Source organism: Tachypleus tridentatus, chromosome 7 (assembly GCF_004210375.1).
Source record: "Tachypleus tridentatus isolate NWPU-2018 chromosome 7, ASM421037v1, whole genome shotgun sequence".
In the NCBI taxonomy this organism is placed as follows: Eukaryota; Metazoa; Arthropoda; class Merostomata; order Xiphosura; family Limulidae; genus Tachypleus; species Tachypleus tridentatus.
The window spans coordinates 112,185,296-112,211,527 of NC_134831.1; the positions used below are offsets into that span (position 1 = coordinate 112,185,296).

At 32.0% G+C, this 26,232-nt stretch overlaps 1 protein-coding gene across 4 annotated transcripts; it reads right to left on the minus strand.

The window, feature by feature from the left end:
• Positions 1 to 1,467: 1,467 nt before the first annotated feature.
• Positions 1,468 to 26,232, minus strand: LOC143256418 (uncharacterized). Of its 4 annotated transcripts, none has more exons than XM_076513636.1 (7): positions 25,830 to 26,232; positions 24,657 to 24,806; positions 19,476 to 19,649; positions 8,363 to 8,469; positions 6,744 to 6,886; positions 4,813 to 4,961; positions 1,468 to 1,647 (listed from the first exon to the last, which is right to left on the minus strand). In XM_076513636.1, the coding sequence occupies exons 1-7, from the start codon at positions 25,948 to 25,950 to the stop codon at positions 1,625 to 1,627; spliced, it is 867 nt and encodes a 288-aa protein (XP_076369751.1). In that variant the 5' UTR covers positions 25,951 to 26,232; the 3' UTR covers positions 1,468 to 1,624. The 4 variants fall into 4 exon arrangements, with proteins under 4 accessions (XP_076369751.1, XP_076369750.1, XP_076369749.1 ...); XM_076513635.1 differs by having other exon boundaries at positions 8,363 to 8,487; positions 25,830 to 26,077; XM_076513634.1 differs by lacking the exon at positions 1,468 to 1,647 and having other exon boundaries at positions 3,773 to 4,961; positions 25,830 to 26,074.

Sequence of the window (26,232 nt, forward strand, 5' to 3'; positions counted from 1 at the left end):
TTATGTGATGCTGGTTGGACTCCGAGACAAATTACTATAGACTTCAAATGTTCCCCAAACACTGCTAAGTACAAAAAATATATATATAAAAATATATATGTAAAAAACAGCTTGTTTGGGTTGAGAAAATTTTTACATATAGAAGTAGAGGAGCGAACAACGTTTTGACCTTCCTCGGTCATCGTCAGATTCACAAAAGAAAGAAAGAGGTAACTGACCGGAAGCTGACCACATCTTTGAAAGGGGTTGTGTAACTGAGTGTCAGAATGTAGAGGGCGATGTTAGATGTTTGAATATATAATTTTATATTATTTATTTTATTGTATTAATATAGGTATAAAGGCGTTCCTTTATATTGGTTTATTTTGGGTTTAAGTTGTTGTATAAGTAAGGCTTCTTTAATTTTGCGTTTGTTTATGTTTGTTTCTTTATTTAGTATTTGAGTGTTTTCTATGGTTATGTTGTGTTTATTTGACTTGCAGTGTTCGAAAACGTGTGAAGGTGACTTTTTATGTTCTTTGAATCTGGTTTCCATTTTTCTACTTGTTTCTCCAATACAGAAGTTATGACAGTTATCACATTGTATTTTATAAATACTGTTGGTGTGGTGTTTGTCAGTGTAGTTTTTACATAGTATAGACCTCTGTTTTGTGCCTGGTTTTTGAATAAATTTGGTATTAACTGGAATGTCATATTTTGTTACTAATTTTTGCCAAATGTTGGTTATTTGTTTGCTGATGTCAGGAATATATGGTATACAGCAGTATATGGTTTCGTGATTTTGTGATTCGTGAGATATATTTACTTTAGTTGGTTGATTTTGCTTTCTGTCTAGGTGTGTGCGTATAATGTTTTCTACGGTTTGTGAAGGAAACTTATTGATGTTGATGAAGTATTGTTTTATTTTGTCTAATTCATCGTTAATTTTATCTGGTGAGCATAGTTTTATGGCTGTGTTTATTTGGTTTCTAAGTATGTTGAGTTTTTGTTTTGTTTCATGTGCTGAGTCCCAAGGAATGTATAGTCCAGTATGGGTGATTTTTCGGTGGATTTCTGTTTTGAATTGTGTGTCAGTTCTTGTAATTTTGATGTTAAGAAATGATATTTGATTGCTTTCTTCCTGTTCACATGTGAAGTTAATGTTGGGATGTATAGAGTTAAAGTGATTGAAAAATTAAGTATGTGTTCTGTAAATCAGAATACCGCAACCGTGTCATCTACATATCTGTACCAGTATAGTGGTGGATGTAATGCTGTGTTAATTGCTTGTGTTTCAACTTGTGTCATAAAAATATTGGCTTGAACTTAGGCCACTTCTTTGTATATAGTTGTGGTTGTTGAACATGAAGTTTGTCTTTATCGTGGTAAATTCTACGAGGGTTACTAATTGGTTGCTGGGAATGTCTATAGATGGGTTACGATCTCGGATATAGAGTTCTAAGGCTATCTGTAACATCAGCCAGCTCATTCATCAAAGACTCTTTTAATTTCAAGTGTAATCTTAATCAACTCAAACATAAAGCCTTAATGGCATGTTTCGATGTTATATTCCTCTTTACAGAAGTTCCAACTGTTGAAGCCTGCAAGTGGGTTTTCTCAACATCACTGCTAAGTACAATCCAGATCATGAGACCAAGACAGGTAAATCTGAAAATAATAAAGGAAGAGGTAGAACACCTAAACTCAGTTATACTGATGTTAAATATCTATGTTTATACAGCCTTCAGGACAGAAGAAATACTGTCACTGATCTGAAGCATGAGATAAACTAGCATCTACCAAATGACAGAAAAGTGTCCAATATTAAGAAGACTCAACAAGAACGAAATATTTCATGTGTAATAGTTAAAAAAAACCTTTACTTCAGTCTACAAATATTGTCAAAATACTGAAATTTGGCTAAAAAGTACAAAACTGGACTGTTGGTGAGTTCAAGTTTGAAATGTTTGGTTTAAAGTGTAGGTTGTACATTCTGCAAAAGAAAGGTGAAAGATACTTATCTCAGTGCATAGTGCCTACCATGAATCATGGGGGGAGACAGTGTGATGGTTTGGGGATGTTTTTATTCTGAGGCAACAGGAGATATTTGCAAAATAGATGGAATAATGGACCAGTTCAACTTCCATCAGATGCTGATGTGTCATAATATACCCAGTGGTTTGTGTATTATTGGTAGATTATTTTACTACAAAGAACACAATAACCCCAAACATTCATCCAATCTATAAAGAAAATACTTAGCTAACAAAGATGCTGCTGGAGTCATTCAAATGATGTAATGGCCCACAAAAAGCCCCAGTCTCTACCAATTAAAGAGATCTGGGGTTTCATGGGTCAAACATTGACAAGTTACTTCCAAAGAAACTTTATGTAAGTGCATTAGACATTTGGAGTAAAATTCCAATGGACACTTTGATAAAATATATTGAAACAATGCCTGAAAGACTGCAACAGTTTTTAAAGCAAAAGGGAACTGAAAATATCAACTATTTGTTTAACCAAAGCACTTCCACTGAATTTCTGTTGTACTAAATATGAAAATTAATACAATTTTGATGTTTCACCCATGATTTCCATAGTTCTTTGAATATGACCTGAAATCTAATTTTTAACCATGTAATAACACTTTTATAAAGTACTGTAGAAACAGTACTTATTGGCTCTGTTACATCTGACTCTTGACAACACGTTGGATGCAGTATTAGTATAGATCTTTCTGACATCATCAACCTCATGAATCAAGAGAGAAGTACTCCATCAAAATCATTAACTTCTCCAAACATCATCAACCTCATGAATCAAGAGAGAAGTACTTCATCAGAATCATTAACTTCTCCAAACATCATCAACCTCATGAATCAAGAGAGAAGTACTTCATCAGAATCAACAACTTCTCCAAACATCATCAACCTCATGAATCAAGAGAGAAGTACTTCATCAGAATCATTAACTTCTCCAAATATCATCAACCTCATGAATCAAGAGAGAAGTACTTCATCAGAATCATTAACTTCTCCAAACATCATCAACCTCATGAATCAAGAGAGAAGTACTTCATCAGAATTATTAACTTCTCCAAACATCATCAACTTCATGAATCAAGAGAGAAGTGCTTCATCAGAATTATTAACTTTTCCAAACATCATCAACCTCATGAATGAAGATGGGAGTACTCCATCAAAATATTCAAACCCTCCAAACACCATCAACCTTGTGAGCTAAGACAGGAGTGATGCATCAGAATCTTCAAACTTTCCAAACACCATCAACCTAATGAACCATGACAGGAGTGATGCACCAGAATCTTTAACATAGACTTATGATAAATGGTAGTCTAAACAACAGAGTTTGTAAATAAAACAGGCCTACTTGTGTCATTAGTAGACACAGGAAGTGGAATGTTTCTCTTCCTGATTTATTTAACTAACTCATTAAACATGAAATTATATAGTTTTTAGTAACTACTGTGATTTCAGAAACAAGTTTTATATTTTACGTTAATTATCAAATGTTTATTCTGAATTCACAATCATTTAATGTGTTTACTTCCATTATGCTTACAGTAACAAAACAATAGCCAAACCCTTCAAAACACTATAACTGATAAAATATCTCTCTGTAGTTTTCTTACAGTTTTCACCACATTTTTTGCTATTTTTAATTTCATTTTTTGGTTTTTCAAAAACTAAGCCATGACAACATATGAAGTTAAACTTTCAGACATCATTTCAAAAGCACTGGAAACACTAATCTCACAGAAACAAATCTGAGATTTATTTTCTCATATCAGTTTATTAAATGAAAGCATACAAAGATTAGTTGCACTCAGAATAAAGTTTTCACTGAGAATGTTTAATGTTTCATAATACAACCAAGTAATGCATTGTAACAATACTAAGAAATGCATTTATTAAAAATAAAACATAATTAACGAAAACTTGTTTTAAAAACAACCACCAGAAACTGTATACATACAACAATGAATATGAAGTTGTAACAGATGAAAAAAGTATCTTTAACATATTGTCAGATGAACTAAAAGTGTAATATAATGTTCAACATCTATCTGGTTACTGCATTATTTTATAAATGCCCTACAGTACTAGTAGAAAAATTAGTTGAATAACAAAATAGGAAACCATGATAACTTGACCTCCTAGTAATTCAATAAACAACTGTGTAAAATGTTTCTCATTCTCAGACATTCCAGAAAAAATACATCAGTATCACATTTTAATGTCTTGGTTTGACAACAACCTCAATGACTTTTCTTCTTTGTAACTAGTTTGACACAAAATATATATTTCATTAAAAGTGACCATACAAATCATTTTTATGTTAAATCATCAATTTTACACAACCTCTTCATTCACTAGACACCAAACACACAATTATAAGATAATAATAATGATTATTCACTTCGAGCAATTCTTTAAAAATATAACAGGTAAACATTTTCATTAAAAGACACCAGATATTCTTCACAACACATCAGATCATACACCAGAATATATGAACATAAAAAAGATGGTTCTGACTTAAATATTTATTCTTAAATTACATTTTGTATTGACTTTAAAACTGGATAAAAACTGTAGAATTCCTCTGAATGTAGTAAAGTCTTGTGTACAATTAGAAAGTACCGTGTGGCTCTACTGTACAGGTTATATTTACACAGAAATACTTTAATGGTAATGTCATGAATATCACTTCCATTCTTGTCAATAAGAGAAATGTATCTCACAGTTTCCAAATCAAGCGATTCCAATCACTCATCATTACTAGACTCTCCAGATAACCCTGTTGACTCACCCGTAACACGACATCGATGGAGGATTGCTTTTTCAAATGCTTTTTTCACAGCTTTTCGCTCGGTGGGTTTTCGAGACTCGACTAGTTTTGCTTTGTCTAGTGTCGAGTCAACTCCAAGAGGCTCCAGTTTATTGCGAGGTAACCACTGCCTAAATTAATTAAACGACAAAATTATTTCTACTCTTAAATCTGATAGTTTTATAAAAGGCCCTTAAAATTAATAGATAGTGGTAGATATATCAAACAACAGCAACTATACAGTACTAAAGTCAGTCAATAATTATACAACATTAGAGAAGTCAGTCAATAACTAGGCAGCAGTAGAAATCAGTCAATAATTATGCAACAGTAGAGAAGTCAGTCAATAACTACATAGTAGTAAAAGTCAGTCACTAATTGTACAACAGTAGAGAAGTCAGTCACTAATTATACAACAGTAGAGAAGTCAGTCAATAACTGAATAGTAGTAGAAGTTAGTAAATAAGTAGATGGAAGTAGAAGTCAGTCAATAATTATGCAACAGCAGAGAATTCAGTCAATAACTAGACAACAGTAGAGAAGTCAGTCAATAACTAGACAACAGTAGAGAAGTCAGTCAATAACTATACAACAGTAGAGAAGTCAGTCAATACTACAAAAATCAGTCAACAACTCCTCCTTATAGTAATAGAACTCTAGTAAGTACAAACTAAACCTGACAGAAATCTACACAAACTTATCACTCTAGTAGTTGAAGTTTGATAAGTTACAACTTACCACATTCTTTTATCTATAAGCACACTTTGTTAGTAGTTGAAGTTTGATAAGTTACACTTACCACATTCTTTTATCTGTGAGCACACTTTGTTAGTAGTTGAAGTTTGATAAGTTACACTTACCACATTCTTTTATCTGTGAGCACACTTTGTTAGTAGTTGAACTTTTGTAAGTTACAGCTTACCAAATTATTTCATCTATTAGCACATTTTTTAGTAGTTGAAGTTTGATAAGTTACAACTTACCATGCTCTTTTATCTATGAGCACACTTTGTTAGTGGTTGAAGTCTGATAAGTTAAAACTTGCCACATTCTTTTATCTACGAGCACACTTTGTTAGTGGTTGAAGTCTGATAAGTTACAACTTACCACGTTCTTTTATCTACGAGCACACTTTGTTAGTGGTTGAAGTCTGATAAGTTACAACTTACCACGTTCTTTTATCTATGAGCACACTTTGTTAGTGGTTGAAGTCTGATAAGTTACAACTTACCACGTTCTTTTATCTATGAGCACACTTTGTTAGTGGTTGAAGTTTGATAAGTTACAACTTGCCACATTCTTTTATCTATAAGCACACTTTGTTAGTGGTTGAAGTTTGATAAGTTACAACTTGCCACATTCTTTTATCTATAAGCACACTTTGTTAGTAGTTGAAGTTTGATAAGTTACAACTTACCATGTTCTTTTATCTACGAGCACACTTTGTTAGTGGTTGAAGTTTGATAAGTTACAACTTACCACATTCTTTTATCTACGAGCACACTTTGTTAGTGGTTGAAGTTTGATAAGTTACAACTTACCATGTTCTTTTATCTATGAGCACACTTTGTTAGTGGTTGAAGTTTGATAAGTTACAACTTGCCACGTTCTTTTATCTATGAGCACACTTTGTTACTAGTTGAAGTTTGATAAGTTACAACTTGACACGCTCTTTTATCTAGGAGCACACTTTGTTAGTAGTTGAAGTTTGATAAGTTACAACTTGCCACGTTCTTTTATCTATGAGCACACTTTGTTAGTAGTTGAAGTTTGATAAGTTACAACTTACCACGTTCTTTTATCTATGAGCACACTTTGTTAGTAGTTGAAGTTTGATAAGTTACAACTTGCCACGTTCTTTTATCTATGAGCACACTTTGTTAGTAGTTGAAGTTTGATAAGTTACAACTTACCACGTTCTTTTGGCATCAAAAAATAAAACAAGATAAACAGGTTGTTCTTGATTTGACCGAAGGGCAAGGACATCATCTGGAGGCACTGGGATAGGCACTCCATTATGAAAAAATCCAGATTTGGGCATATCTGGATTAATGATCTACAAAAGATGTGTTATAGCCTTATTTTAGTCACCCTGTTTAAATACTATCTGAAAATATATCTCTAATGATAATGGACAAAGATTCATCTCAAGAACATTAAAATAGCTGCAATTTATTTATCATCAATATAACAAACATCAAATATTTGACACTATCCATACCTCCTCCAACTCTAACCAAACAAGTAAAATGTTCTCTCTCACACCTTACTCAAACATGTATGATGTTCCCTCTAACACTCCAGTCAAACAAGTTAAATGTTTTCTATCACACTCTAACCAAACAAGTAAAATGTTCTTTCTCAGACTCTAGTCAAACAAGTAAAATGTTCTCTCTCACACTCTAAATAAACAAGTAAAATGTTCTCTCTCACACTATTGAAATAAGTAAGATGTTCTCTCTTGCATCTTAGTCAAACAAGTAAAATGTTCTCTCTTGCACCCTAGTCAAACAAATAAAATCAGTGATGTCGAGAAACCCACTTGTTGAGAAATTTATATGCAAAAACGGCTTCTGGTCAGTTACCTCTTTCTTTGTGAACCTGACGATGACCGAAGGTCGAAACGTTGTTCGCTCTTCTATGTAAAATATTTTCTCAACCCAAACGAGCTGTTTTTGCATATAAACAAATAAAATGTTCTCTCTCAGACTCTTGTCAAACAAGTAAAATGTTCTTTCTCAGACTTTAGTCAAACAAGTAAAATGTTCTCTCTAACACTCTAGTCAAACAAATTAAATGTTCTCTCTCAGAGAAACCAAACAAGTAAAATGTTCTCTCTTGCACCCTAGTCAAACAAGTAAAATGTTTTCTCAGAGTAGCAAAAACAAGCAAAATATTATTGCTCAAACACTAGCAAAACTGGTCAAATGTTATTATCTCTCAGATTCTAGTTAAACAAAGGATTACTTTTCAGACAAGAGCCAATAAGTAAAGTGTTTCCTGTTAAATAACACCCAAATAGGTGTAATTGTATTTCTTAGTCATTAGCTAATAAGATAATAATATTTCTCTTACACATTATTCAAGTGTGTAAAATATCCCTCAAAAACTACACAAATGGTTAATATAACCCTTTCAATCGACTGTCAAACACGTACCATGCTTTCTCAGATTGAACTATAAAGATACAGTGTCACTTGGTCATTAGCAATACATATTTTTTTCTCAAACCCTGCTCACAGAAATAATTTTATATCAGATGCTACCTTGCAGGTCACACTGTTTTCAGATATTAGTCAAACAATAAATCTTATTATCCTGAGTTAAACAGAAAGTATCTGTATAATATTTTAGACTGAAATGCATTCAAGGGTAAATACAAACATATAGATAAATTCTTTGTCACAGTTTATCTCAACAGTTAACACGGTGGAAGTCCAACCAAACAACTTTGTTACAAATTAAAAACTCCACCACTTCCTCGTAGCTCAAGTGTCTAATGTCTAAACAGATGTACATGAAAGTGACTTACAAGAGCAGGGTACCAAGGATAACCTCGACACTTTGCCCACACCAAGTCTAGTGGCTGGAGAGAAATCAAAGGTTGCCCATCATTGTGAGAAAGCCTGGACAGACCACCTGAACAGAAAACACACACTTTCTAGATTTTAGTTACACAGTAATCCCTGAAAATAATGATACTAATTTAATGGAATCATTATTATAAAAATATGAAAAACAGTTTTAAAAACAGCCATACAAAATGCCAGGCATACCACAGATTAAGGAAACAGTGGTTCTACATAATATTATTATAATATAAATATGGACCAGTTACAATAGGTATATCATAGATTAAGGAAACAGAGGTACTACATAATATTATAAGTATTCACCACAGTTACAATAGGTACATCATAGATTAAGGAAACAGCAGTACTATATAACTTTATTATTACATAAATATGGACCACAGATTTTAAAGATGAAGATTTTAAAAACAGTGGTACAAACTACTGTCATTTATTTGAGTAAGTAACAAATTACATTAATATAATAATAGGTACACAAAAAATGATATAAACATTAAACGTTATTGATAGTGGAACATACTGTCTGTTACAACAGAATATTAATCTATGTCTTCTGGAGTGATCTTTACTGAGCAATATAGAGTTACTATATAGTTACAAAACCAAAGGAATGAAACATGACAGAAATGATGTTGGCAGGTACCAGAATACATGTAAATGTCAAGTCTAGTCAAGTGAATACAACTTGCCAAATATGGCTTATGTTCCCATTTTCATTATCATGGTTCAGTCAGAGATTGCCTGGTTTGATGATTTCCACAGTTTCTAAACTTTGGTTGACATACGAGAAGAGTTTCATTCCCTTTCATGCCAGATGTTGGTAGAGAAATCACCAGCCTATTTAATAACTCAAGCACTGATGTAAAACTGTATTCAAACTTTCACATAAGATTAAAAACTTACTTCCTTATCAGACAAAATCCTTACCAAAGGAACACGATGAAGATATCCATAGTATCCATTATGAAAGTGGAGAGAAACAGGGCAAACATTAAGGTCCTTACAAATGATATGCAAAGCACAAAATGTCACATCCACTTTAACATATCATCATTCCAGATATACAGTTTAACAAATTAATATGAAATGAGTCACAAATACTTTGTGATGAAATTCTACTCTGGTGTCAACCAAACTCTAAAAGAGAAACAGAAACTATCAAGCCAAACAATCTCTCACTAAATCATGATAACAGCTCCTGAAACACCAGCTATTTATGTGGAAGTCTATTTACTTCTCATACGCTTCTTTCCTGCTTCCTGCTGACATCATTTCTATCGCATTTCATCTTTCCATTCTGTCTTTATAGTAAAAACCCTCAGTTACACAGTACACATCACACCTGTGTCTTTGTAACAATATATAAACCCTCAGTTACATAGTACACATCATACCTGTGTCTTTGTAACAATATATAAACCCTCAGTTACACAGTACACATCACACCTGTGTCTTTGTAACAATATATAAACCCTCAGTTACATAGTACACATCACACCTGTGTCTTTGTAACAATATATAAACCCTGAGTTACATAGTACACACCACACCTGTGTCTTTGTAACAATATAAAAACCCTCAGTTACATAGTACACATCACACCTGTGTCTTTGTAACAATATATAAAACCCTCAGTTACATAGTACACATCACACCTGTGTCTTTGTAACAATATATAAACCCTCAGTTACATAGTACACATCACACCTGTGTCTTTGTAACAATATATAAACCCTGAGTTACATAGTACACACCACACCTGTGTCTTTGTAACAATATAAAAACCCTCAGTTACATAGTACACATCACACCTGTGTCTTTGTAACAATATATAAACCCTCAGTTACATAGTACACATCACACCTGTGTCTTTGTAACAATATATAAACCCTGAGTTACATAGTACACACCACACCTGTGTCTTTGTAACAATATAAAAACCCTCAGTTACATAGTACACATCACACCTGTGTCTTTGTAACAATATATAAACCCTCAGTTACATAGTACACATCACACCTGTGTCTTTATAACAATACATAAACCCTGAGTTACATAGCACACACCACACCTGTGTCTTTGTAACAATATAAAAACCCTCAGTTACATAGTACACATCACACCTGTGCCTTTGTAACAATATATAAACCCTCAGTTACATAGTACACATCACACCTGTGTCTTTGTAACAATATATAAACCCTGAGTTACATAGTACACACCACACCTGTGTCTTTGTAACAATATAAAAACCCTCAGTTACATAGTACACATCACACCTGTGTCTTTGTAACAATATATAAACCCTCAGTTACATAGTACACATCACACCTGTGTCTTTATAACAATATATAAACCCTCAGTTACACAGTGCACATCACACCTGTGTCTTTATAACAATATATAAACCCTCAGTTACACGGCACACATCACACCTGTGTCTTTATAACAATATATAAACCCTCAGTTACACAGTACACATCACACCTGTGTCTTTGTAACAATATATAAACCCTCAGTTACATAGTACACGTCACACCTGTGTCTTTGTAACAATATATAAACCCTCAGTTACATAGTACACGTCACACCTGTGTCTTTGTAACAATATATAAACCCTCAGTTACATAGTACACACCACACCTGTGTCTTTGTAACAATATAAAACCCTCAGTTACATAGTACACGCCACACCTGTGTCTTTGTAACAATATATAAAACCCTCAGTTACACAGTACACATCACACCTGTCTTTGTAACAATATATAAACCCTCAGTTACACAGTACACATCACACCTGTGTCTTTGTAACAATATATAAACCCTCAGTTACATAGTACACATCACACCTGTGTCTTTGTAACAATATATAAACCCTCAGTTACATAGTACACATCACACCTGGGTCTTTGTAACAATATATAAACCCTCAGTTACATAGTACACATCACACCTGGGTCTTTGTAACAATATATAAACCCTCAGTTACATAGTACACGCCACACCTGTGTCTTTGTAGCAATATATAAACCCTTAGTTACATGGTACACATCACACCTGTGTTTTGTAACAATATATAAACCCTCAGTTACATAGTACACATCACACCTGTGTTTTTGTAACAATATATAAACCCTCAGTTACATAGTACACATCACACCTGAAGCCACAGATCAACATTCTGTCTAAATACGTTACCATCAACAAAACTCATTCTTACATCTGTATTATCGGTTGGTAGCCTATTATTAAATACTACTGTTCTTATGTAAATACAGACTACATTTTAACAGGTATATCACAGATTTAAAAAATAATGGCACTTATTACTATAAATCATTACATACTAGAGACAGCAATTATCACAGGTATACCACTGGTACTAACACATATGAGGTATATATTAAAGTTCAAGGAAAATACTGTTCACTGGAGGAATCAGAAGAAATTTCTCAAGATTCATTCTTGCAGATTCATAATGCTACCAGGTTACCAACAAATGTAGTTACCTAGCAAGTGACAGAGAATAAAGGTAATCCATCTAGGTCACTAACAAGTACAAATACTAGAACTGTTATTGAAAATAAAGGTAATCCATCTGGGTCACTGACAAGTACAAATACTGTGGTTGAGAATAAATGTAATCCATCTGGATCACTAACAAGTGCAAATACTAGTACTGTGGTTGAAAATAAAAATAATCCATCTGGGTCACTAACAAGTGCAAATACTAGTACTGTGGTTGAGAATAAATGTAATCCATCTGGATCACTAACAAGTACAAATACTAGTACTGTGGTTGAGAATAAACATAATCCATCTGGGTCACTGACAAGTACAAATACTAGTACTGTGGTTGAGAATAAAGGTAATCCATCTGGGTTACTAACAAGTACAAATACTAGTACTGTTATTGAGGATAAAGGAAATTAATCTGGGTCACTGACAAGTACAATTAATAGTAATGTGGTTGAGAATAAATGTAATCAATCTGGGTCATTGACAAGTACATATACTAGTAGTGTGGTTGAGAATAAACGTAATCCATCCCTCTAGGTCACTAAGAAGTACAAATACTAGTGCTGTGGTTGAGAATAAACGTAATCCATCTAGGTCACTAAGTAATAGTAAAATGGTTGAGAATAAAGGTGATACATCATGGTAACTGAGAAGTACAATTAGTTGCCCAGTGATAAAGTGGGTAACTTCAATATTCTAGAATTGCACAATTGTTACAGGAAGTTTAAGCCTGAACTTTTAGAATATTTCCCAAATTACACATATAACATACAAACTATCATGACTTACCCACATATAAAGTAACTTTTAGAACATTTCCCAAATTACACATATAACATACACACTATAATGACTTACCCACATATAAAGTAACTTGTAGAATATTTCCCAAATTACACATATAACATACACACTATAATGACTTACCCACATATAAAGTAACTTTAGAATATTTCCCAAATTACACATATAACATACACACTATTATGACTTACCCACATATAAAGTAACTTTTAGAATATTTCCCAAATTACACATATAACATACAAACTATTATGACTTACCCACATATAAAGTAACTTTTAGAATATTTCCCAAATTACACATATAACATACACACTATAATGACTTACCCACATATAAAGTAACTTTTAGAATATTTCCCAAATTACACATATAACATACACACTATTATGACTTACCCACATATAAAGTAACTTTTAGAATATTTCCCAAATTACACATATAACATACACACTATAATGACTTACCGACATATAAAGTAACTTAGAATATTTCCCAAATTACACATATAACATACAAACTATTATGACTTACCCACATATAAAGTAACTTTTAGAATATTTCCCAAATTACACATATAACATACAAATTAATATGACTTACCCACATATAAAGGTACTTTTGCAATCTATACTAACCTGAACATACAACAAAATTAAATGTTTTATTAACAGCTAAACATAATAATAATAATAGTTCAGATCAGAACATGAAATACACTGGTCTTATTTTCACCTTCTATCCAAGATATTGACTTGTCAGAAGAACAATATTAACAAGGTTTAAAGTTGTCACAAGGTTCATCAAAAAATCAGCAAAAATAACCAGTTATCCAACAGTCACAAATAACAAGAACAACAATAATAACAAGTTATCCAACACTCACAAATAAGAACAATAATAATAACCGGTTATCTAACACTCACAAATAACAAAAACAACAATAATAACCAGTTATCCAACACTCACAAATAAGAACAACAATAATAACCAGTTATCCAACACTCACAAATAAGAACAATAATAATAACCAGTTATCTAACACTCACAAACAACAAGAACAACAATAACCAGTTATCCAACACTTACAAATAACAACAACGACAATAACCAGTTATCCAACACTCACAAATAACAAGAAAAATAATAATAACCACTTATCCAACACTCACAAATAACAAAAACAACAATAATAACCAGTTATCCAACACTCACAAATAAGAACAACAATAATAACCAGTTATCCAACACTCACAAATAAGAACAATAATAATAACCAGTTATCTAACACTCACAAACAACAAGAACAACAATAACCAGTTATCCAACACTTACAAATAACAACAACGATAATAACCAGTTATCCAACACTCACAAATAACAAGAAAAATAATAATAACCACTTATCCAACACTCACAAATAACAAGAACAATAATAATAACCACTTATCCAACACTCACAAATAACAAGAACAATAATAATAACCACTTATCCAACACTCAAAAATAAAAACAATAATAACCAGTTATCCAACACTCACAAATAACAAAAACAACGATAATAACTAGTTATCCAACACTCACAAATAACAAGAACAATAATAATAACCACTTATCCAACACTCACAAATAACAAGAACAATAATAATAACCACTTATCCAACACTCACAAATAACAAGAACAATAATAATAACCACTTATCCAACACTCACAAATAACAAAAACAATAATAACCAGTTATCCAACACTCACAAATAACAAGAAAATAATAACCACTTATCCAACACTCACAAATAACAGCAACAATAATAACCAGTTATCCAACACTCACAAATAACAGCAACAATAATAACCAGTTATCCAACACTCACAAATAACAACAACAATAATAAGCAGTTATCCAACACTCACAAATAACAAAAACGATAATAACCAGTTCTCCAACACACACAAATAACAACAATAATAACCACTTATCCAACACTTGCAAATAACGAGAACAACGATAATAACCATTTATCCAACACTCACAAATAACAACAACGACAATAACCAGTTATACAATACTCACAAATAACAAGAACAATATCAACCAGTTATCCAACAATCTCAAATAAGAACAACGATAATAACCAGTTATCCAACACTCACAAATAACAAGAATGATAATAACCAGTTATCCAATATGCATAAATAACAAGAACAATGATGATAACCAGCTATCCAACATCCACAAATAGCAACAACAATAATAACCAGTTATCTAGCATACTCACAAGTACCAAGAACAACAATAAGCAGTTATCTTACATACAACTTCCAAGAATAACAATAAGCAGTTACCTAACATACTTACAAGTATCAATAACAACAATAATAAGCAGGTATCTAACATACAAGTTCCAAGAAGAACAATAATAAGCAGTTATCTAACATACAAGTTCCAAGAACAACAATAATAAGCAGTTATCTAATGTACAAGTACCAAGAACAACAATAATAAGCAATTATCTAACATACAAGTACCAAGAATAACAATAAGCAGTTATCTAACATACAAGTACCAAGAATAACAATAATAAGCAGTTATCTAACATACAAGTACCAAGAATAACAATAACAAGCAGTTATCTAACATACAAGTACCAAGAACAACAATAATAAGCAGTTATCTAACATACAAGTACCAAGAACAACAATAATAAGCAGTTATCTAACATACAAGTACCAAGAACAACAATAATAAGCAGTTATCTAATGTACAAGTACCAAGAACAATAATAAGCAGTTATCTAATGTACAAGTACCAAGAACAACAATAATAAGCAGTTATCTAATGTACAAGTACCAAGAACAACAATAATATGCAGTTATCTAATGTACAAGTACCAAGAACAACAATAATAAGCAGTTATCTGATGTACAAGTACCAAGAACAACAATAATAAGCAGTTATCTAATGTACAAGTACCAAGAACAACAATAATAAGCAGTTACCTAATGTACAAGTACCAAGAACAACAATAATAAGCAGTTACCTAATGTACAAGTACCAAGAACAACAATAATAAGCAGTTATCTAACATACAAGTACCAAGAATAACAATAACAAGCAGTTATCTAACGTACAAGTACCAAGAACAACAATAATAAGCAGTTATCTAACATACAAGTACCAAGAACAACAATAATAAGCAGTTATCTAATGTACAAGTACCAAGAACAACAATAATAAGCAGTTATCTAATGTACAAGTACCAAGAACAACAATAATAAGCAGTTATCTAATGTACAAGTACCAAGAACAACAATAATAAGCAGTTATCTAATGTACAAGTACCAAGAACAACAATAATAAGCAGTTATCTAATGTACAAGTACCAAGAACAACAATAATAAGCAGTTATCTAATGTACAAGTACCAAGAACAACAATAATAAGCAGTTATCTAATGTACAAGTACCAAGAACAACAATAATAAGCAGTTATCTAATGTACAAGTACCAAGAACAACAATAATAAGCAGTTACCTAATGTACAAGTACCAAGAACAACAATAATAAGCAATTATCTAACATACATGTACCAAGAATAACAATAACAAGCAGTTATCTAACGTACAAGTACCAAGAACAACAATAATAAGCAGTTATCTAACATACAAGTACCAAGAATAACAATAACAAGCAGTTATCTAATGTACAAGTACCAAGAACAACAATAATAAGCAGTTTTCTAATATACAAGTACCAAGAACAACAATAATATGCAGTTATCTAACATACATGTACCAAGAATAACAATAACAAGCAGTTATCTAACGTATAAGTACCAAGAATAACAATAACAAGCAGTTATCTAACATACAAGTTCCAAGAACAACAATAATAAGCAGTTATCTAACATACAAGTTCCAAGAACAACAATAATAAGCAGTTATCTAACATACAAGTACCAAGAACAACAATAATAAGCAGTTATCTAACATACAAGTACCAAGAACAACAATAATAAGCAGTTATCTAACATACAAGTACCAAGAACAACAATAATAAGCAGTTATCTAATGTACAAGTACCAAGAACAACAATAATAAGCAGTTATCTAATGTACAAGTACCAAGAACAACAATAATAAGCAGTTATCTAATGTACAAGTACCAAGAACAACAATAGTTATCTAATGCACAAGTACCAAGAACAACAATAATAAGCAGTTATCTAACATACAAGTACCAAGAACAACAATAATAAGCAGTTATCTAATGTACAAGTACCAAGAACAACAATAATAAGCAGTTATCTAATGTACAAGTACCAAGAACAACAATAATAAGCAGTTATCTAATGTACAAGTACCAAGAACAACAATAATAAGCAGTTACCTAATGTACAAGTACCAAGAACAACAATAATAAGCAATTATCTAACATACATGTACCAAGAATAACAATAACAAGCAGTTATCTAACGTACAAGTACCAAGAACAACAATAATAAGCAGTTATCTAACATACAAGTACCAAGAATAACAATAACAAGCAGTTATCTAATGTACAAGTACCAAGAACAACAATAATAAGCAGTTTTCTAATATACAAGTACCAAGAACAACAATAATATGCAGTTATCTAACATACATGTACCAAGAATAACAATAACAAGCAGTTATCTAACGATATAAGTACCAAGAATAACAATAACAAGCAGTTATCTAACATACAAGTTCCAAGAACAACAATAATAAGCAGTTATCTAACATACAAGTTCCAAGAACAACAATAATAAGCAGTTATCTAACATACAAGTACCAAGAACAACAATAATAAGCAGTTATCTAACATACAAGTACCAAGAACAACAATAATAAGCAGTTATCTAACATACAAGTACCAAGAACAACAATAATAAGCAGTTATCTAATGTACAAGTACCAAGAACAACAATAATAAGCAGTTATCTAATGTACAAGTACCAAGAACAACAATAATAAGCAGTTATCTAATGTACAAGTACCAAGAACAACAATAGTTATCTAATGCACAAGTACCAAGAACAACAATAATAAGCAGTTATCTAACATACAAGTACCAAGAACAACAATAATAAGCAGTTATCTAACATACAAGTACCAAGAACAACAATAATAAGCAGTTATCTAATGTACAAGTACCAAGAACAACAATAATAAGCAGTTATCTAATGTACAAGTACCAAGAACAACAATAATAAGCAGTTATCTAATGTACAAGTACCAAGAACAACAATAGTTATCTAATGCACAAGTACCAAGAACAACAATAATAAGCAGTTATCTAATGTACAAGTACCAAGAACAACAATAGTTATCTAATGTACAAGTACCAAGAACAACAATAATAAGCAGTTATCTAACATACAAGTACCAAGAACAACAATAGTTATCTAATGTACAAGTACCAAGAACAACAATAATAAGCAGTTATCTAACATACAAGTACCAAGAACAACAATAGTTATCTAATGTACAAGTACCAAGAACAACAATAATAAGCAGTTATCTAACATACAAGTACCAAGAACAACAATAATAAGCAGTTATCTAACATACACAATCAACAGTAAGTAACTTAATCTGCTGATTACCACCAACAGCATCAAGAATAACTTACTTAACTTGCTGATTATCATGAAGAGAATCAAGAATAAGTTAGTTAACCTACGGAATACCACCAACAGAATTAAGAACAAGTTACTTAACCTGCTGACTACCACAACAGAATTAAGAACAAGTTACTTAACCTGCTGACTACCACAACAGAATTAAGAATAAGTTACTTAACCTGCTGACTACCACAACAGAATCAAGAATAAGTTACTTAACCTGCTGACTACCACAACAGAATCAAGAATAAGTTACTTAACCTGCTGACTACCACAACAGAATCAAGAATAAGTTACTCAACCTGCTGACTACCACAACAGAATCAAGAATAAGTTACTTAACCTGCTGATTACCATCAACAGAATCAAGAATAAGTTACAAAAACAATTTCTTTGGAATTTTTAAGAACATTACATACATTTGTCATGACAGTCAACAGCCTTGAATGACCCCCTAGTATATATTCCAATATTCAAGCTTTTTAAACTCACAAAATGTTATTTAATTAAACACATTTTAATTACGTTTTTTGATCAGTGAAATGTTTACATTAGATAGACCATTTCCCGAGGTGTAACACTATAACTGTTCAACTTTTCCACGATTTGTGGGAACTTTGGAAGTCTCACTGAATTGAATAACTGATCAGTAATGACCTTCATTTAAATTAGTTTGTAAATTCTGTTTAAAGTATTTTGACATGAGCAATTAGTTGAGGAAAATTTCTGTATAATTCACTATTAAAGATACCTAACTAGTGTATAAAAATGTCTTATCTTACATTTTGACAATTAAAGTAAGAAAATGTAAAGGAAGAACTGAACGTAAAGGTCAATTTGGAGCCAGTTGAAAATTAATACATGTAAGAAATAATGAAACTAAAATATGACTTTATAATAATGAGTAATTCACATCTTGTATGGGTAGTTTAATGAAATCAAATATTCATATATAAAAACAGTAAGCATTATGTAAAAGTTAAAAAGGCAAAAATTAAGTCATCAAATTAAACATAACTTTCTATTCATACTAGAAGGAAGCCACATTGTTATCCTTCAGTTGTGACTAATAACAGCAGTAGTTACCTTTCCTTGGTTCACTAAGCGTACTGGTGTCATCGTCACCAGTGGTGGCACCTTGTGACTCACCCCCTTCCTCAATGTCACTTTCACTTTCTGACTGACTGTCACTGCTACTTGAACTATCACTTGTGTCACTACTTGTCTCTGATTGATGATCTGTGTCACTTCCTTGGTCTTCTGAAGTAACAACAACAAACTATCACCAGTGGCTTCTGATAATGTTTAAGCAAGAAACCATTTTCAAAATGGTTCCTCACAAATTGTGATTGTTCTAGAACCTACCATGAAAATGTTATGAATATACATGACCACTTGGTATCATATGTCATGCACTCTTTGTAAATGTTATTAATATACACGACCACTTGATATCATATGTCATGCACTCTTTGTAAATGTTATTAATATACACGATCACTTGGTATAATATGTCATGCACTCTTTGTAAATGTTATTAATATATATGACCACTTGGTATCATATGTCATGCACTCTTTGTAAATGTTATTAATATACACGACCACTTGGTATCATATGTCATGCACTCTTTGTAAATGTTATTAATATACACGACCACTTGGTATCATATGTCACGCGACTCTTTGTAAATGTTATTAATATACCACGCACCACTTGGTATCAATGTTATGTCATGCACTCTTTGTAAATGTTATTAATATACACGACCACTTGATATCATATGTCATGCACTCTTTGTAAATGTTATTAATATACACGACCACTTGATATCATATGTCATGCACTCTTTGTAAATGTTATTAATATACACGACCACTTGATATCATATGTCATGCACTCTTTGTAAATGTTATTAATATACATGACCACTTGGTATCATATGTCATGCACTCTTTGTAAATGTTATTAATATACACGACCACTTGATATCATATGTCATGCACTCTTTGTAAATGTTATTAATATACACCGACCACTTGGTATCATATGTCATGCACTCTTTGTAAATGTTATTAATATACACGACCACTTGGTATCATATGTCATGCACTCTTTGTAAATGTTATTAATATACACGACCACTTGATATCATATGTCATGCACTCTTTGTAAATGTTATTAATATACACGACCACTTGATATCACATGTCATGCACTCTTTGTAAATGTTATTAATATATACGACCACTTGGTATCATATGTCATGCACTCTTTGTAAATGTTATTAATATATACACGACCACTTGGTATCATATGTCATGCACTCTTTGTAAATGTTATTAATATACACGACCACTTGGTATCATATGTCATGCACTCTTTGTAAATGTTATTAATATACACGACCACTTGGTATCATATGTCATGCACTCTTTGTAAATGTTATTAATATACACCGACCACTTGGTATCATATGTCATGCACTCTTTGTAAATGTTATTAATATACTTGTGTAATATACCGACCACTTGATATCATATGTCATGCACTCTTTGTAAATGTTATTAATATACACGACCACTTGGTATCATATGTCATGCACTCTTTGTAAATGTTATTAATATACACGACCACTTGGTATCATATGTCATGCACTCTTTGTAAATGTTATTAATATACCACGACCACTTGATATCATATGTCATGCACTCTTTGTAAATGTTATTAATATACACGACCACTTGGTATCATATGTCATGCACTCTTTGTAAATGTTATTAATATACACGCACCACTTGGTATCATATGTCATGCACTCTTTGTAAATGTTATTAATATACACGACCACTTGATATCATATGTCATGCACTCTTTGTAAATGTTATTAATATATACACGACCACTTGATATCATATGTCATGCACTCTTTGTAAATGTTATTAATATACACGACCACTTGGTATCATATGTCATGCACTCTTTGTAAATGTTATTAATATATACCGACCACTTGGTATCATATGTCATGCACTCTTTGTAAATGTTATTAATATACACGACCACTTGGTATCATATGTCATGCACTCTTTGTAAATGTTATTAATAATATACCGACCACTTGGTATCATATGTCATGCACTCTTTGTAAATGTTATTAATATACACGACCACTTGGTATCATATGTCATGCACTCTTTGTAAATGTTATTAATATACACGACCACTTGGTATCATATGTCATGCACTCTTTGTAAATGTTATTAATATATCATATGTCATGCACTCTTTGTAAATGTTATTAATATACGACCACTTGGTATCATATGTCATGCACTCTTTGTAAATGTTATTAATATACACGACCACTTGGTATCATATGTCATGCACTCTTTGTAAATGTTATTAATATACACGACCACTTGGTATCATATGTCATGCACTCTTTGTAAATGTTATTAATATACACGACCACTTGGTATCATATGTCATGCACTCTTTGTAAATGTTATTAATATACACGACCACTTGATATCATATGTCATGCACTCTTTGTAAATGTTATTAATATACACGACCACTTGATATCATATGTCATGCACTCTTTGTAAATGTTATTAATATACACGACCACTTGATATCATATGTCATGCACTCTTTGTAAATGTTATTAATATACACGACCACTTGATATCATATGTCATGCACTCTTTGTAAATGTTATTAATATACACGACCACTTGGTATCATATGTCATGCACTCTTTGTAAATGTTATTAATATACACGACCACTTGGTATCATATGTCATGCACTCTTTGTAAATGTTATTAATATACACCGACCACTTGATATCATATGTCATGCACTCTTTGTAAATGTTATTAATATACACGACCACTTGGTATCATATGTCATGCACTCTTTGTAAATGTTATTAATATATACGACCACTTGGTATCATATGTCATGCACTCTTTGTAAATGTTATTAATATACACCGACCACTTGATATCACATGTCATGCACTCTTTGTAAATGTTATTAATATACGACCACTTGGTATCGTGTCATGCACTCACCGACCACTTGGTATCGTGTCATGCACTCTTTGTAAATGTTATTAATATATACGACCACTTGGTATCGTGTCATGCACTCTTTGTAAATGTTATTAATATACCACCACTTGATACCACTTGGTATCACTTGGTATGTCATGCACTCTTTGTAAATGTTATGAATATATATACGACCACTTGGTATCATATGTCATGCACTCTTTGTAAATGTTATTAATATACATGACCACTTGGTATCATATGTCATGCACTCTTTGTAAATGTTATTAATATACATGACCACTTGGTATCATATGTCATGCACTCTTTGTAAATGTTATTAATATACATGACCACTTGGTATCATATGTCATGCACTCTTTGTAAATGTTATTAATATATAATGACCACTTGGTATCATATGTCATGCACTCTTTGTAAATGTTATTAATATACACGACCACTTGGTATCATATGTCATGCACTCTTTGTAAATGTTATTAATATACATGACCACTTGGTATCATATGTCATGCACTCTTTGTAAATGTTATTAATATACATGACCACTTGGTATTGTATGTCATGCACTCTTTGTGATGTTAGTTTATAACCACGATCCTTGACATAATCAAACTGACATTAATTAAACATGTAATAGTTGTATCTAAAACTCAATGGTCATGAGTTAAAACCAAAACAGGCAATCTGTATCAGAATTCAAGAAATAACAACTTTTGTAGTCTATGTTGTAAAGCAATCTCCAATACAACAGCATTAAAACATAAACTGAACATATTACAATACTACTACATGTTAAAAATACACTGATTATACAGGGGATGACCCCTTTCAAATGTTGTTAATATGTTAATCATTTACTAGATAATAAAAAAATATGTAAAATTATATGTGTTTAGAAAGCACTCAACAAGATCTGTTCAAACATGATCTCAAATCCTAGTTTTAACACTGGCTTTAGTAAATACTGGAACTAAATGATGAAACAAGTTTCTCTACAATAACTGAATGTAAAACTGAAACTCAAAGTAACACCAACAAGTTTCACAAGTTAACATTTAGTCATTATTCCTTTGGATTCCTGTCTTGCTTCACGTCTACGTGACACGTGCAGATGCTCCTGACTGACTGACTTCCTTCTACTAGCTCTTCAAAAAAATTCATCCTCCATATTACGTTTATGAATTTTTGTTAATCATTTTAACTCAGCCCATAAATATTCAATCAGACTGATAACAGGTGAATGACTTGACCATTCTATAGCATTAAATCTCTTATTTCTAAGATATCTTTCAACGACTCCACTAATGCAGATAAACTTCTTTGATTATTTAGTAGGCTAGTTGGAATAGGAAGATTTAAGAAACTACAACAGTAATACAACCCTGTTTATGTTTACACAACACTGTTTATATTTACACAACCCTGTTTATGTTTACACAACCCTGTTTATGTAACTAAAACCATGAAAAGTTCATGTACTTACTAAAGCCAGTGGATTTGAGATCACACTTGAACAGATCTCGTTGAGTACATTTAAAAGCATATAGTTTTACATATATATTTTACATTAAAAATAACAAATTAACAACATTTCCAAGGGGTCACTTTTCTGTCCACTCCCTGTACATTCTTCATTACTATATATAAATAAAATAATAATAATAGCTTTTACAATATGTATATCACACTAACAACTTCTGACATGTATGTCATCCTAGTTTCTTATTTTCTTATATCATGCATATCACAATAGCATCTTCTAACATATATCACACTAGTTATATCAACTTAGCTTCTGTCAATGTCTATATGTTACATTAGTTTTTTGTCATGTATGTGTGTATGCATATCATATGTTTTTTGTGAAGAATGACATTTTTTACTGTAATAAATTTCTGTTTCTAAGATTTATATTGTAAGAAATAACTGAGAAAGATTGTGAGAGGTTGAAGTATATATCTTAGATTGTATATTGAGCATTAACAGAGGTTGATTGGAACATCTTTTTAAACAACTGTGGGTCAAAAAAGATACAAATATATCTAAGGATCTAATATTATACACAAGTTGACTGAGAAAACATATAAGAAGTTAATATGTGCTTTTTAAATTGTCTGTCTGGAACAACAGAGAAGAATGTAAGGTCCCCAAAGATTTTCAGTTGTTAATAGAGGAACACTTACGATAAGTTGATCTGTATATCTTAAAGCTGTCTGTCTGGGGCAATGGAGATGAAGGGAATGCCCCCAGTGATGTCAGAGGAGCAGCTGCTGGTTTCTGCTTTGGCGATGCTGGCTCAACAGTCTGACTTGCAGATCGGCTTCGTCGTTTAGCTTCAGAAATGAAAGCAGAAACATGCTCACAACTCTCAATAAAACTACTTGAAATTTAATAAAAGACATGAGTTGTGTTATTGTATGGGACATCTGTATTTACACATGGCAACACAAACATTATTTTATTAAGATATTAAAGAGCTAAGAAAGTTTCACTGTTAGAAACTCTTCAAACACATTGAAAAGTGTTTATTTAGTCAGAACATAGTATCATTATATGTTTGCTGTCAGTGAAATCAACTGACACCAGTGTATCATATTCTTGTCTTTGACCATTAGTATCAAAGAAAGAAACAACACTTCTAAGGAAAATGAATGTTACGATGCTTAGATACTTATTATTTATGTAAAAATAACAAGCTAGTATTTTTCAAAAAAATTAAAATCAAATGATAACTTAAATGATCTCCAACTGCTAACATCAGGACATGTACAGAAATATCAGTGTCCTTGTTAACACATTGTTTTATGTGTAAATGCACATATTTTAACACTGTGGATAAAAGAAACTGATGTGTTCCAGACTACAATAAACCTTCACATTTTCAATAATACTGAAAGTTTTCATTTAAAGTCTGTTTCAGTTCAAAACATCAACATCAACATTGTTTGCTGTGGTGTTAAAAAAGAAACATTCTGTCCCATTTTACATAATTCATCAAACAACAGTTTCACTCAAATACTTTGACATCTATCTTTATAATACTGTATTATCTGGGCAAAGTAAACATCATGTGCAAACCAAGTCAATATAAGAAGAATTTGAATGTTATAAAACTTAAGCAAGCAATAAATTAGAAAATTAAAACTTTGATATTTTTATGTAGAAATACAATAAGTCTCTATTTATTCCAGCTAGTGGAGGCTCACTCAAGTGCTAGCACTAACATTATAAAATACAATTTTAACAGACACATGCATGTACCTCACTTTGTCAACCTTTGACATGCTGACACTAGACATGAAACTATAATATTACACAGTTATACTAATAAGATTAGAATGTTAAAAGTATCTCACCTGGTCGATCTTTGACGGCTGACACTAGAGACGCTGCTGTCATGGTGAACACATTGGTTACGGTAGTAGCCGAGTCTAGAAATGCTGGAACAGGAGAGGAGGAAGAAGTCAAACTGGACATATGGTCACTTTATCAGTACTCTTTCTTGTCCTTGCACCCATTCGCTTTAAGCCTGAACTGTGTGATCCACCTCTCCGTGAACCAACAGTTTTCTTTTTAAACAATATGGCTGTTCTGCGATTTACCCCAGATGTCGACAATGGATCGTCTGAACCCTCCCCTCCATTTCCTGTAGTTGTTTGTCTGACAACCTTCTTGTTGTCAGCTGTTGTTTCCTCTATATGGTTAGTTGCTTTAGGATTTGTGCCATACACTGTCCTGTTTGCCCCTGTTCCACTAGCT

Excerpts from the sequence above, each read along its gene's own strand:
- LOC143256418 (XM_076513633.1), bottom strand. The coding sequence starts at position 25,950 with ATGTCCAGTTTGACTTCTTCCTCCTCTCCTGTTCCAGCATTTCTAGAC. Across the intron at positions 6,887-8,362 it reads ATCCTTGGTACCCTGCTCTT|ATCATTAATCCAGATATGCC; the intron begins GTAAGTCACTTT and ends CATCTTTTGTAG. Across the intron at positions 4,962-6,743 it reads TTTGATGCCAAAAGAACGTG|GCAGTGGTTACCTCGCAATA; the intron begins GTAAGTTGTAAC and ends TAATTAATTTAG.